We start from the raw sequence: 14,602 nt of genomic DNA, 5'->3' as shown, positions 1-14,602 counted from the left end.
TCAGGCCTCGACATCGGTCTCCAGGGATCGCGAGAGCTAAAATGGGGCGTCTCCCCTCGACGAGAGATCCCCGCTGACCCTCTGGCACCTGGCTCACCAGGGCCCGCGAACTCTGCGCCTGGAGACTTCTCGCAATCTGGATGCTCAAAGCTCAGAGGCACAGAAGGCCTGCCTTTGGGCGGGGAAAGTGACCTTCTAAAACCGATGTTGGGGTTCAGGGGATGTAGCCCCTAGCCCGGAGAAAAAGTGAAAGGCGAGATGACACACACTGAATCGAGGCAAATATTGAAGCCGGGGACCAAACTCCGAGCCTGGAGCAGCAGGAGAAAAGAAAACCCGTGTCCAGTGGAAGTTAAAAACCAAGGGGTTGAAGGCGGGGGCTACGCCTCGCCCCTCACCTCCATTACCCCCACTAAGGGTTCCAAGTCCCTGGCACTCCTCTCCACGAGCTCCTCCTTCCTCTCCGCTTGGCCGGTAACAGGCGGCCGCCAGCGCCCCAGCAGCAGCTAGATGTCAGGCAAAGCCCGGAGCGCGGCGCGCGGGGAAGGGAGGGGAGGGGAGAGGAGGGAGCAATGGGGCGGGGAGCGTGCGCGGGCTCGGCCAGTGCGGGGGGGGTGGGCGGGCTGAGCCCAGGGACGGCGCGGGAGGGGGAGGGAGGGGGGCAGCTGTGGGCAGGGAGCCGGGCTCGGCCGCCAGCACTAAAGATGGAGAGGCGCCGGGGCCTCGCAGGGGAGGGGGCTTGGCGTTGACGTGGGACGCGGCGGAGGCGCCGCAGCCGGTGGTGATTTGCTAACCTCGCAGCAGAGAAGAGTTGAGGGCGATGAGAGCGGGTACTGCGAACTGCCGGGCGATGCCGCCGCTGCCGCCTTGATACCGAGAGCAACAGTTCCCCAGCAACACCCCTCCCCGACGCAGGCACACACCCCTCAAGAGGCACGCACACCCACCCCACAGCGCCCGGCTCGGCAGCGGTGAGTAGGGGGCCGGGGAGGGGCGCACTGTTTAGCGATAGCCGCGCGCCAGGGCGCCCCGGGGTTGGAGAGGTCTTGGGGGGCGCGCTCGCTTCGGCCATTCGGCCGCTGGGCTTGTGCCTTATTTTATTCGGCTTGTTCCCTTCCTGCTGCTGCAGCCGTCGCCACCGCCGGTTGGGGGTCGGCTGGAAGGGGGAGCCCCGGCTGTCAGCTTAGGCGCAGCTGCCTCCCCAACCCTTCCGCTCCAGGGCACGGTCAGGGTGAGAGGTAGGGGGCAGAGCAGTCTACAGGGGTTGAGGGCGCGAGCGGAAGGTTGGGGATACGGAGGCTTTGTACCACCAGGGGCAGGCGGAGGAGCTGGGAGCCGGTGGGTGCTCGCTCGTATGTATGCGGACCGGTGCGCGGGCGCGAGATAAGGTTGTGGTTTATTTGTGTGTTTATTCGCCGGCCGTCTGGGAAGCTAGAGTCGGAGGATTCGAGGAGTGGATCTGGGGGCGAAGAGGAGCAGGAGTGGGACTCACTTTGGGTTTTGTTTCTCTTTGGGAAACGTGGTGGGCTCTTTTTTTCTTGATTGGACTTGATCTCTCCGTTTTGGGGGGAGGGGCGGCCGTGGCGGAGCTCCGGAAGGTCTCCAGGGCTCCGGGCCCTCCTCGGCTCTCGGCGGGACCGGCCGTGGCGCCGGAGCTCGCTGTGCGCTCCCGGCCGCGCTTGGTGGGTGACCCCGCTCTGCACCTGATGCGTTCGGGACGCCTTTCCCATCCTGGCGCGCCGGCAGCTCGCTCGCACAGCCCTTCGAACACTCCTGCACGCGCTCAAAATGCGCACAATCTCGCCGGCCCGCGGACCCACTGGAACGCACAGACGCGCTCTGTACGGACTCACTCGCCCGCTCCCTGGGACGCTCGCAGTGTGCCTGGGCCGGGCATGCCGGCTGCTGGCGCCAGAGGCCGGGGACCCTGCCGGTCGCTCCCGAGGGTCACGGCTCTGGGTCGGAGAGCGAGGGCCCGCAGATCTCTTCTCGCCTTTCCTCTCACAACTCTCCGTCGGGCTTTTGTGCTTCCCCTTCGCTGCGGGGCAGGTCCACCTCCTCGCCGCTCTCGCCCAGGCATCCAGCCCGCTCGGACTTTCGCCCTTCGTTCGGGTCTCTTTCGCTTTCCCTCTTCCCTAGCCCGGTTCCCTTTCTTTCTGTCGTTTGGCTTCCCGGGAAAAGTTGCTTCTCCAAGTTTGCTGAAGTCGTCTCCAAGTCTCCGTGGGGGTGGCTGAGAACTGGGGGGTGTGAGAAAGTGATCCATTCCCGGAGCTCGAGCAGGTTAGCGCCGGCTTTCCCCCGAGCCGCCGGGCTGGGCACCGCAGCCAACACCAACCCGATCGTGGGCGCCGAGCCGCGAGTCGGGGAGATGGCTGGCCGAGGGCACCCTGATTTCTTTCAGGACCTGAGAAGCTTGCTTTGGGGAAGGAATTGCGTAGCCCAGTTTCCATTCTTTCTATTGCTCCCTCCTAGTTCTCCGAAACCCTGAAGTCTTCAGGAAGGCGCACGGTGGCGAGAAGCAGATGAATGGCCATCCCACCCTTGACGGCCTCAGTCCCCACCCCAGGGTGGGCAGCAAAAGTATCTTGATTAGCCTTCCTGTTAACCCTTTCTGCGTGAGATTTGTGGCTCTGGAGCCAATAGGGCTCCTTTTGGGGCGGAGGCAAGCAGTGTTCCAAGAGTGAGGGAGCCCTTGCTCTGTTTTGCTCCCAGTTCCTTTCACTGCGGTATTGGCTACAGCAAGGCAGAGGCTGGGAGTGACTTGGGCCTGGAGGTCTCCCTAACACTCTTTAAACCGGGTTTGGGCCTCCCAGAGCCCTGTTATTGATCTGGAACAGTGCTTTGGGGAGAGGCCTTTGTCTCCCAGCGCTGTCCTCCCTTCATACTGGTTGTAACTCACACTGCAGATGCTAGTGCCAATATCGCTTCCAGTGCCTCCAAGCCATGTCCAGCATCAGTTGCTGCTCCTGGTCACAGGACTTGCCCATTCCTGGGAGCCTGTGGGACACACTTGGAATTCATATGCCCGGCGTGTGCCCTCCTGGATGTAGGGGTGCATGTTTCCTCTGATTTCTCTCCTGGGGCTCTTTCATGATCTATCCTGCTACTTTTATAGATTCTCATGTCTACTGGGCACTTGTGGGCAAGGGTAAGTGTGGCATCTTATATAAGCGTGCACACATGTTAACTCTTGCTCCCTCTCTGGTTGGTGTGTTGCACACACCCTCATGTACACGCCCAGTCCAGATTTTGGATTACAGATAGAACAATAACTTGAGGTGCCTGTGGGTAGAAGTGAGCCAAGCCAGTGTGTGGGTTACATGTGTGTGTTTCTCTTAGTACCTAAGGAGGGGCGCTGGCCTGGGTCTGTCAGTCTTTTGCAACCCTGAGAAGAACAGAAGGACAGAGGCCCAGGATTGGACCATGGAATTTTCCTAGGCCTGTAGGCTCCTAGCCCCAGCTAGGCTTGGCTTTGCTCTTGTGGCTACCACTGTATGGCAGGATTTAGGGAAATTTTGTTTTTAAGATGAGATTTGCTGCACAGGGGGTTGAGAGTGAAATTGAGTGCTTAAATTGACCAAAGGAAGGGGTTAAACTCTTATTCTTTTCAGGTAGCTGCCGGGCACCTCCTCATAATGAATGTTAGCCTTGCATAGGAGCTTCCCACTCTCAGACTTAAAGACAGCCCAGGACTCACAAGGCTCCACTGTAATTTTCATTTCACTTCATAGAACAGACGTCATAGAGCAGTGCGTTAGGCATGTGCTGTGGCAGAGCCTTCTCTTTACTCTCATCATCTCTGGACTTGTAAAGGTAGACATGTAGATTTCTAGGAAGCTCCCCTCTCCTCCATTAAAGTCTCCAAGAGTCTTGCTGGGAAATGGGCCAGGGGGCGGGGGCGGGGGGGGGGAGGGGGGGTGGACTGTGTTGTATTGTTTGAATTCTTACTTTTAGGGATATTCACTAATCTGCCTTTTGTTCTCTCATCTCTTTTGCCTCTTCCCGCCCTCTCCTGTGTAGACCTCTCTGTTGGCCCAGGAAACTCACCCTGCCCCACCACGCAGAGCCAGCAAGGAAAGAGAGCCTCATGCCTAAGCCGCGGGGAGCACCATGGATCTGACGAAGATGGGCATGATCCAGCTGCAGAACCCCAGCCACCCCACAGGGCTCCTGTGCAAGGCCAACCAGATGCGGCTGGCCGGGACCTTGTGTGATGTGGTCATCATGGTGGACAGCCAGGAGTTCCACGCCCACCGGACTGTACTGGCCTGCACCAGCAAGATGTTTGAAATCCTCTTCCACCGCAACAGCCAGCACTATACTCTGGACTTCCTGTCGCCAAAGACCTTCCAGCAGATTTTGGAGTATGCGTACACGGCCACGCTGCAAGCCAAGGCAGAGGACCTGGATGACCTGCTATATGCAGCCGAGATCTTGGAGATCGAGTACCTGGAGGAGCAGTGCCTGAAGATCCTGGAGACCATCCAGGCCTCAGACGACAATGACACGGAGGCCACCATGGCGGACGGCGGGGCCGAGGAGGAAGAGGACCGCAAGGCTCGGTACCTTAAGAACATCTTCATCTCGAAGCATTCCAGCGAGGAGAGTGGGTATGCCAGTGTGGCTGCACAGAGCCTCCCTGGGCCCATGGTGGACCAGAGCCCTTCAGTCTCCACTTCATTTGGTCTTTCAGCCATGAGTCCTACCAAGGCTGCAGTGGACAGCTTGATGACCATAGGACAGTCTCTCCTGCAGGGAACTCTTCAGCCACCTGCAGGGCCTGAGGAGCCAACACTGGCTGGAGGTGGGAGGCACCCTGGGGTGGCTGAGGTGAAGACAGAGATGATGCAGGTGGATGAGGTACCTGGCCAGGATAGCCCTGGGGCAGCCGAGTCCACTATCTCAGGTGGGATGGGGGACAAGATGGAGGAAAGGGGCAAAGAGGGGCCCGGGACCCCGACTCGCAGCAGCGTCATCACCAGTGCTAGGGAGCTGCACTATGGGCGTGAGGAGAGCGCTGAGCAGCTGCCACCTCCAGCAGAGGCTGGCCAAGGTCCCCCGGGCCGACCAGAGCACCCCGCGCCCTCAGCTGAGAAACATCTGGGTGTCTACTCTGTGTTGCCCAACCACAAGGCTGACGCCGTGTTGAGCATGCCGTCTTCAGTGACCTCTGGCCTCCACGTGCAGCCTGCCCTGGCTGTCTCCATGGACTTCAGCACCTATGGGGGTCTGCTGCCCCAGGGTTTCATCCAGAGGGAGCTGTTCAACAAGCTGGGTGAGCTGGCTGTGGGCATGAAGTCAGAGAGCCGGACCATCGGGGAGCAGTGCAGTGTGTGTGGGGTGGAGCTGCCTGACAACGAGGCTGTGGAGCAGCACAGGTAGGCCCCCCTTCAGTCCCACACCCGACACCCCAACACCCTGACACCCTGCCTTCATTCCCAGCTACTCCCCAGTCCTGGGGCCTGGCTCCTCTGTCCTCCCTACTATTGGTAAAAACCCACTTCTTTCAAAGTCCCAGAGAGCCACTATTCAAGTGTGGTGAGGGGCTGAGGGTCTTTCCAAGCATGGGAGAACTCATGGGCCCAGCTCCTTTCTAGGCTCTTTCCTCTCTTTTTGCCTTTGGGCTCCCGTTGGCTTTCTTTGCTGTTGGGTCTATTCTCCCTCGCCTGGAGTGACTGATAAAGTGGAGGGAGGGAGAAGAGGGAGTGGGGTTGAGCAGGAAGGTCTCCCACAGCCTGGATCTGGCCGTGTTGCCAGGTTGCAGGTACCCAGGTTCCCGTGTGGCGGTTTCTGCCAAGGTAGGCTGGTCTGCAGCTCTGGAGGGTGGGAGGGGCTGGATGCTGCTCAGGCCACAAGAGCGGCTGCAGGTTCTGAACGTCATTCCTGGTGAACTTCCATTGCCAGGAACGTTGCTTGCTCTCCCTTCTCATTCTCTGTCTCTGCAGACACGTGGAGGGAGTTGATTTAAATTCAAGGGGGAAGGATGGGTATGAGAGTCTTCGTTTTACAGCCTGCAGAGCCTTATTCTTATCCCATCTCTGCTCGCATTGAATTAAATGCCACTTCGGGCTGGCATTGGCTTCCCTCTGGCTTCTGTTTCCTTCTCCGTGAAATAACCATTCACTGAGTTCTTATGACGTGGAGGATGTGCCTAGTTCAATGCTAAGTGCTTTACATGGAGTCACATTTTTGTAACCACAGCCCTCTGAGGTAGGCGACGTTCTTATTTCACACAGGAAGAAACTATGATCTTTTCCCAGGGTCACATAGATAGTAAGAGGCAGAGCTGTGGATTCAAATTCAGGTCTTAACTCCCTTGCACACTGCTGCCTCTTGGAGCCGTTCGGTCCTGAAGAGGGTCGTGTCTACAGAACAGAGGGTTTTGAAAACTGCTCCTCAGAAGTGGAGTAAAGACGGAGGGAATCAGTAGTGGGTATGGTGTTGGCCTGCATCTGTCATAACAATATGCCTATCATTTCACCCTGTGGTCTCTGGGTGTCAAGAAATCCGGTTTCTGTTGTCATTCATGGTCACAGTTCTCTGCATGCCCTCTGGCCTGCTGTTTGGCTGATCTTGGGTGGCTTTTTCCCTTTTGCACCCCTCTCCCTCCACCCCATTCCTGTGTTGCTCATTCAGGTAGAGGAGGAGGTGTGAGAGAGGGGCGGTGGGGGGCGGGTAGGGGAGGCATCTGGAGGTCTATCTGATTACCCGACGCTGAGCTGGAACCTGCTCCAACACTGCTTAACTGGTGACTTGGTGGCTCTGAGCCTTACCTTTCGGAACGTGCCGCTGAGCTCAACATAACCGATTTTTTCTTCCTGTGGGTGTGAAAAATAACTGCCACTGAGGTGTGTCGTCTTGAAGCTTGTACCGCTCAGACATAGACCCAGGGTTGTATTTGTTTTTGCTCAAACTTTCCTAAAGAGGAAACACGGTCCTCAAACTTGACCAGATCAATTTGCCGTCTCCGGATGTGAATTATTTCAGTTACGTGCTATGAGAAATGGGGTACGGTGGAAAGTAATTTTTTTATTGAGGTGTAATTGATGCATAACATTATATTAGTTTCAGGTGTACAACATAATGATTCAATATTTGTATATATTGCGAAACAGTCACCACAATAAGTCTAGTTAACATTTGTCACCATACATAGTTATAGATCTTTCTTTTCCTTATGATAAGAACTTTTAAGATCTACTCTTAGCAACTTTCAAATATACAATATAGTATTATTAATTATAGTCACCATGATGTACATTACATCCCAAGGACTTGTTTATTTTATAGCTGGAAATTTAATCTTTTGACCCGCTTCACCCGTGTTGCCCACCCCCCACCCCCCTGGAAAGTAAATTTTTTTCTGACTCCTGTTGCATCATTTTTGCTTCTCTCTACCTAAGAGAGCTACAAAAGATATCACTCTCCCAGGAGTCCCAAGTTCCCATTCTGTGGGACCCTCGCTTCTCTGGGGGGAGGTGGAGGGCTGGCTGCGTTGTACCCCATAGAACGTGGGTGGTGGAACTAGCCATATCTGGCCATGAGTGCTTGGGAAAGTCATGTGACCATTCTGAGCCTTGTTTTACTCTATTTAGATGGAGATGGTCAGCAGGGTGTGGTGCTGAATTAACGAAGTAAGAAATCCCTAGAGCTGTGCCTGGCGCACAGTAACTGTGAAGATGGAGCAGTGGCCCTTCGATCCCCCATCTTGTTTAGGTCTCGTCTCTGCATCGCCCCCACTGGCTCTGAGTTGCGGGTCGTATCAACGGCTCTGCCTTCTACCCGGCTTGTGTTGGCTGTGAGGTGGTGCAGAGAATGTGCCTGTCCTTGTGAGCTTGTGATGGGGAGGCGCTGGTCCTGGAATCCTTGGCGTCACGCTATGGGCTGCTGACATGGAGAATGTGCTTTTGACTGAGGATAGAAAGTGAGCTGCTGCAGCCCAAGAAACTAGAGCCTGGGGCAGTGCCTTGTGTGGAAAGCTGGAGGGGTCTAAAGAAACGGAGGAGGGGAGAATGTGTTCCTGCACCTGCTTGGCCCTTGCTCTGACTGGCAGCCACTTGGCTTCTGCTCAGATGCACTTTTTCCTCTTTCTCTCTCCCTCAAAGCTCCAGGATTAAGGTGCTACTTCCCGGTTCCCTACTGTTCTCTGTTCCTCCCCCGACATCACAACTATCAGTACAAACAAAAAGACAAGACAAAACAATCAGAGTGGGAGGTCCGGAAGCTGTGGAATTGGCTGTAAATGTAACAGGGACGAACATGATGAAGTAACAGGCTACAGATTTGATTTGATTTGATTTTTAAGCCAGTAGGTGAGAGTGTTGGTAAAGGTTAAGTTCCCAGCAGTTATTGTTGCTTTTCTTTGTAGGGGACAGAAGGGCATGGAGAGGAAGGAAGGGGAGAGGGCCGGGAAGTGATGCAGGAGGGAGAGGTGGTTAAGGAATCCCATCAGTTGGTTTCCTCATGACTTGGTCCCAAGCTGGTGAGAGGGGAGCCTATTGGCACGACAGACAGAACGAAACTTAGTGAAGTTGTGGTCCCTGCGGTGCACGGGGAGATGTCAAAGCGATGTCATATGTAGTCATGGGTTGATGGAGAGACCACACATGATGCTACTTGGGTAAATTAAATGGCGTTTCCTTACCTAAAGGATGCAGAAGGAAGTCAGGACAGTCAGAAGATTCGATGGATCAGCACCATTCTCCAGGCAGACGCAGGAGCAAGCTCTGGACCCCAAAACCTTCCCTATGGGCCCACATTATAGAGGACAATGTCTGAGGGAGGGAGGGTGGGTCACAAAGGGATTCTGGAAGACTTGGACTCTCCTTCTCTAGGCTCAGTCTCTCTTCTTTCTCGTTCTCTCTCTGAAAGGCTGGAGCTGTTCTGCGTGTAGCCTTGTCTGGATCTGATCTAGGGACAGGCTCAACTGGGCCCAGTGCAGCTTCTCGTTCTCGGGGTTATGTGTATGTGATAAGGTTACAGGGAACAGTATGGCTGACTTGAGTGTGAACACAGTCCTCATTTATAGCCTTCAGTCTCCCTAGGCTCGTACAGCCTGCTCCTAATACCTTTCTGAATTTAGTGCTGCAGAATCAGAGTGCGGTCTGGTTTCCCAGGAGCCTCTGGATCTTCTGCAGATAAGCCCTTAGACCAGCCACAGTGTGGATCCTGCACACACACAGTAGGAACTCTTGCCTGGTTCTTGAAGGGGTGCTCAGGAACCACAAGGAATGGCCTCAGCCAGCTCCCTGGACTCACGTGTGCACCCTTCTTGGTGGCTTCTTGGGGCCAGCTCTAGGTGCGTGAGCCACATAGCTGAGATGTCAGAGTTCTGCCTGGCCCTTTGCCTTCGTCCCTCCAGGTGGCCAGCAGCTCTGTTTTCAGTGGTTGACCATGTAGAGGGCCAATAGCCATTGACCTTGATTTAGGCCACCTTGAGGCATGTAGAAGTCGCCCATGACTCTTGGTCCTCTTTCATTATTCTGCCAGCTTTAGACATCCTTGAGGTCAGACCAAGTTCTATTTGGAAGAAAGCATGCTGTGGAATAATGATCACATCGGCAATAATATTAATACTGCCTTTTATCAGTTATACCACTTTTTTCTTTGCACAGTCCCTTTAGTGACTTTAGCTCTCTTAACAACACAGGCTCCCCTAAGGGGGTACAGGACCATCATCCCATATCTGTGATTAGAAAGTCTGAAAGCTGGAAGGTTTTATGTAAGTTTGTAGCAAACTCATTTAGTGGCAAATCCTGATCTGAACTGATGTGAGACTATATTTATCCCACTTGTTTTGAATATTCATATGTTTTGCTGCAAAAATATTAATGTGTTTGATTACAGAGTGCTTCCCTAGACTCCTCTGGGACTGGCAAACACTCTAGGCCCCATAGTACCTTTCTAAAATCTGAACAATTAGGATTTCAGAAGCGTCCAATGGTTTTGGATAAGGGATTGTGGACCATTATCAGCCCCAACTTGAAATGCGGAAAAGGAGCTTAGGAGGGAGTAAGTGACACGCCCAAGGTCAGGTAGCTATAAATGGTCAGAGCCAGGAGCTCAGCTCACCTTCTGATTCACAGTGCTGGGTGCTCTGCGCCAGGCCATATAAGAACATGGGCATTGCCGTTCTGGGTCGGATCCATCTGACCTAGTCTTTGGGTGCCAACACCATCCTTCAGATACCACCATTGGAGGCTACAGCTATCTTCCTTGACGTCAATCCTAAAGGTCAGGTGGAGCCCAGCTTCTCTTCGTAGCTATTTACGGCAACTCTGTCATTCACAGATTTGCTCAAATCCTTTCCGAAACGATTTCTGTTTCCAGGAAGTATCCTTTTGGGAGTGATGAATGACTTAAGTTTATAACCTCCTGGGCTCCTGGAAATCTAGTCTTTTGTCGAGCTCGTTGGTTGTGAAGATAGGAAGATGGCAGAAGGCTTGGTTGAGTTGCATCCGGCTGTTTCCCAGGGCGGGCCTCTAGACTCAGCTCTGTGGTTTTTCTTAGCGCTGTCACCATGTTGGTCTCTTTTTCACCCTGAGCTTTAATTTCTTCATTTGTAAAACTGGGCACTTGGATGAGCTGTTTCTGGATTGTTGAGCTCTTTAAAAAGTTCTTCTGGGGCCAGCGCGGTGGCGCAGCAGTTCAGTGCACACGCAGTTAAGCGCGCACGCTCCGCTTCTCAGCGGCCCGGGGTTCGCCGGTTCGGATCCCGGGTGTGGACTTGGCACCGCTTCGCAAAAGCCATGCTGTGGTAGGCATCCCACATATAAAGTAGCGGAAGATGGGCATGGATGTTAGCTCAGGGCCGGGCTTCCTGAGCAAAAAAGAGGAGGACTGGCAGTAGTTAGCTCAGGGCTAATCTTCCTCAAAAAAAAATAAATAAAATAAAAAAATAAAAAGTTCTTCTTTCACCCCTTACACACGCACTTCTGTCTTCATGAAGTCCTTTTGGTTAGTTGAATTTTGCTCTGTTTTAGAATCTGGATTGGCAGTCAGCCAGCTAAAATAGGGGGTCAGTAAGATTCCCCTCTGTCTCCTCTGGCTCCGTTTTTAAATACTTTAACCTGCTTAGGGTTCCTCTGGGATCCAGACTGTCATCTCCAGTCATCTGGGATCTCGACTGAACTCTTGGAAATTTTAGATGATTTATTTTATTTCCAGTGGAGGAAAGTTGCCTGAGTTCTTTCGTCTCAGTGAGGAGTCCTATTGTAATTCGCTGTCCCTGTCGGATGGAGCTGCTGATTGCTGGAGGGAGGGGGGGAAAGCTGTAGATCGGCAACACTTTTTCCTCCTGCTTGTTCTAGGAAAACTATTTATGAATCTTTAAAATAGTGATTATCCTAAACTGTTAAAATCAAACTCCATTCACAACTCTTTGATTTCTTGCTAATTCGGGAGAAAAACATTCCCATTCACTTTAACTTTTTCTAATTAATGACTTTAAAACGAGTCTAACTGAGAGCCCCAGTGTGAGACTTGAGAGTCTTGCTAAGTGAATACAGGTGTGCCTCAGTTTGTCCATCACAGGGTTCCTGAATTTTCCTCGGTGACTAAAGGTTTTCTTAGTCAAGTTCTGTTTCGGTGCTGTTAGGTGAAAGTCCTGACTCAGTGGCCGTTATTTTGGTAGAAAGAAAAATTTATGTGGCATCCCCACTGCCCCACCTCCAACCCTGTGTTTTACACATAGAAAATGTGCATTTTAAGTAATAGACCATCTGGGTCAGAATCCCCATTTCACCACCGACCAGCTGTCTGACTGTGGTTACGTTACTTAACCTCTCTGTGCCTGTTTGCTCGTTTGTAAAATAGGAATAATAACAGTACCTACTCACTGGGTTGGTACAAGGATTAATCAGTAAATAGTTGTCAAGCGCAAGGAGTGGTGGCACAAAGTAAGTGCTCTATCTGTGTCTGCTATTGTATTTTTATTGCCATTGTTGTTGTGAAGTGGGTCACCCTGGCAGTGCAGGGTAAAAAATGTGTTTGTATTGGTCCAGGTCCTGCGTTCTCCACAGGTGGCGGTTCATCCAGCACCATAAAACCTGCTGCCTCGGTGCTGCATGTTTGGGGCCGATACACAGTGAGCACATGCATTTTCCCCCAGAAGCTGATCTCTTGTACTGTGGTGGCCAGGGTACTCTTTGTCCCAATGACCTGAGGCCTGATGAGTCATTCCAGTTCTCATTTAAATTTAGCTGGGCAGTGCTCCATCATCAGCGGTTCCAGAGGCAGCTTACCAGGCGGTGTCCTATTACCTGTGCACGTGGCCAGCCGGGAGAGCTGATTTCCCTGTGGTCGAGGCAGAGATGAGCACGGACGCCCCCTTACTGAGGGAAGTCTGGGCTTGTGGATGCTGGATGTGCCACAGCTCCTTCCCTTTCCTGCCCCCAGTGCAGGATGCTTCCCAGAGTGCATTCGGCCAATGTGGTTTTGAGTGCTTGATCCACGTCAGGTTCTGTGCTAAGTGCGTTCGCCGTCAGAATCTCCTCAAACCCTCCAGCTGCCCTATAAGGTGGATGCTGTATTTGCATTTCCTGGTGGGCAGAGGTTAATGGACTTGTCCGCGGTAAGACAGTAATGGGTGGCACCAGGGTTTGTGCCCCAGTCTTCTGGCTCCATGTTCACCGTTGTTTCCGTAATGTCCTGCTTGGACTTTCAGCTCCTGATGGAGTCAGGAGGGAAGGGAGAATATGGGAGAATACAGGAAGGACCAGCTCCGTGTGCCCTGAAGCCGGTGACCAGGAGGCTCATCACTTGGCCAGCTCTGGGCTCCTAGCTTCTTCCGGTGCCTTGAGAGGCGGAGAAGAGGGAGGAGCTGTTACTGCAAAGGGTTCAGGTCTTTGGGGGGATCGGGACCACACAGGCTCCACACAGAGCACTACGTTGTACTCCATCATCTGTTACCAACGCAGAGGGGCCGGCTTCTAGCAATAGAGGCCTTTTATGCTAACTTAAAAAAGCAGAAAAATGGAGCAAAAAAGAAATCCACTTACAAAAATAAAAATCCCATGCTGTTAATTTCATGCCAGCATAATCAGAAATTCCCCTTTCTATTTCCCCTGAAAAGCCCCGGTGTCCTTATTATGCTGGCTCAGTCTGGAAAAACTGGTTGGGTTTTGCCTACGTGACGCTTATCTCTGCAGCTGCAAGGAGGGGATCCGGTACTTTATCGTCAGCACGGAAACTTCGGCTAAAAACTCGCAAAAATCTGCTTAATTCTCCGTTCCTAGCTCACTTTCGACTCTGTCCTCGAGACCTGATTTTCTTTAGCAGGAACAGATTGCGTTCAGCTTTGCATTCGGAAGAACTCAAGTTCGAGAAGAGAAGGAACTTCCCGGAACAGGGGGACGTTATTGGTAGAGTTATTAGAAGACTTGGTCATGGAAATTTGGATGACGAGGAGAAATTGTGGACCAGTTGGAAGTAGTTTTTGGAGTTCTTTCGTCTTCAGGGCCATTTAGATCCCCCACAAATAAAAGGAGGACATATACATGCAAACAAACTACCAGCACTAGGCATAGCAAGAACAAGCAGACACCCCACCAGACCATTGTCTTTGTGGGGGGCAAGGTGCGTAGTGCCTGGGTGCAAAGACTGTCGTTAGATGGCCCTGGGTTTGAATGCCAGTGCTTCACAGTGAGTTTGGGCAAATGACTTCCCCTGTTGGAAGCATCAGTGTCCTCTCCTGTGAAGTGAGGTTAGCCCCATACCTCTCAATGGGGTTTTCAACATATTAAATGAGGTACCATGTAACGTAAAGCACACAGCGGGGCCTCGCATGTGAGGTCACCTCCCTGCTTCCCGCTTCTCTCGTGACCTCAGGCTGACAAGGGAGCCGCTCGCTCGCTGAGCCCCCTGCCACCCTCGCCCGGCATTGGTCTGTAAGTGGATTAGCTGAGCGTTGTGATCTTAATGCCATTAGGCCTGTTGGCACAACTCTCCTTGCCATAGTGAGAAGCAGATGTGGCCGGCCATAATGGCCCTCGGTGATCCATCAGGCCTGGAGTGCTGGGGGAAACATTACGAGTGTTAATTTGGGGGAGTCTTTTATGGTAGCTGGGGGAAATGGGGAGGGATTGTTGGAAATGTATTTATTTAAGCCATTCAGCAGGTTAGATGCTACTGGGGTCTACTGTGGCCAAACCCCCCACTCCCCCACCCCTCTCTTTAAGTAAGGCCCCTCCCCACCCCCCGAAACCCGGGCCTGATTACTTCCAGAGTTGGAGAGACAACTTAGCAGGGCTCTTGTTTCTTGCCGATGTACCTTATTAGTAGCACCTGGCATCATAACCCACTAATGGGAACCAGCGCTCTCCTCCTGCGTGGCCAGTGACAAGTAGCCTTGTCAGCCGGAGCTTGCCGTGCGAGGAAGTTCCTATTAGCTTTATGGTCAGGAGAACTTGTCCTGTTCAGGAAATGAATGTTGCCGCTAAAGGTCCGCAGCCCTGACCCTGGCGGCATAACCTGTGCGGGCTGGGGAGACCCCGCTCAGGATGCTTGGGATTTCAGCCCCTCTCTGGTTCTTGTCATATGTAAAGAGGGAATCACTGTGGTATGTTGCAGCCTTGAACTTTTGATTTATTCAGTGAGGGCAACT

The 14,602-nt window shown here is 53.0% G+C and overlaps 1 protein-coding gene across 5 annotated transcripts in view; it reads left to right on the top strand.

Annotated features, from left to right (window-relative positions):
- The first annotated feature begins 637 nt into the window (after positions 1–637).
- Positions 638–14,602, top strand: part of ZBTB16 (zinc finger and BTB domain containing 16) — a 183,941-nt gene continuing 169,976 nt past the window's right edge. The window contains exons 1-2 of one of the 5 annotated variants that reach the window (XM_014855496.3): positions 638–971; positions 4,021–5,378. In XM_014855496.3, the coding sequence (XP_014710982.3) occupies positions 4,111–5,378 (1,268 nt within the window). In that variant the 5' untranslated portion in view covers positions 638–971; positions 4,021–4,110. The other 4 variants (XM_044753322.2, XM_070490259.1, XM_070490260.1 and 1 more) reach the window with 4 other exon arrangements.

This window comes from Equus asinus, chromosome 20, assembly GCF_041296235.1.
Source record: "Equus asinus isolate D_3611 breed Donkey chromosome 20, EquAss-T2T_v2, whole genome shotgun sequence".
NCBI classification, from domain to species: domain Eukaryota; kingdom Metazoa; phylum Chordata; class Mammalia; order Perissodactyla; family Equidae; genus Equus; species Equus asinus.
Note: the sequence above shows the minus strand (reverse complement) of the source record. Positions and strands in the feature narration are given on the sequence as shown.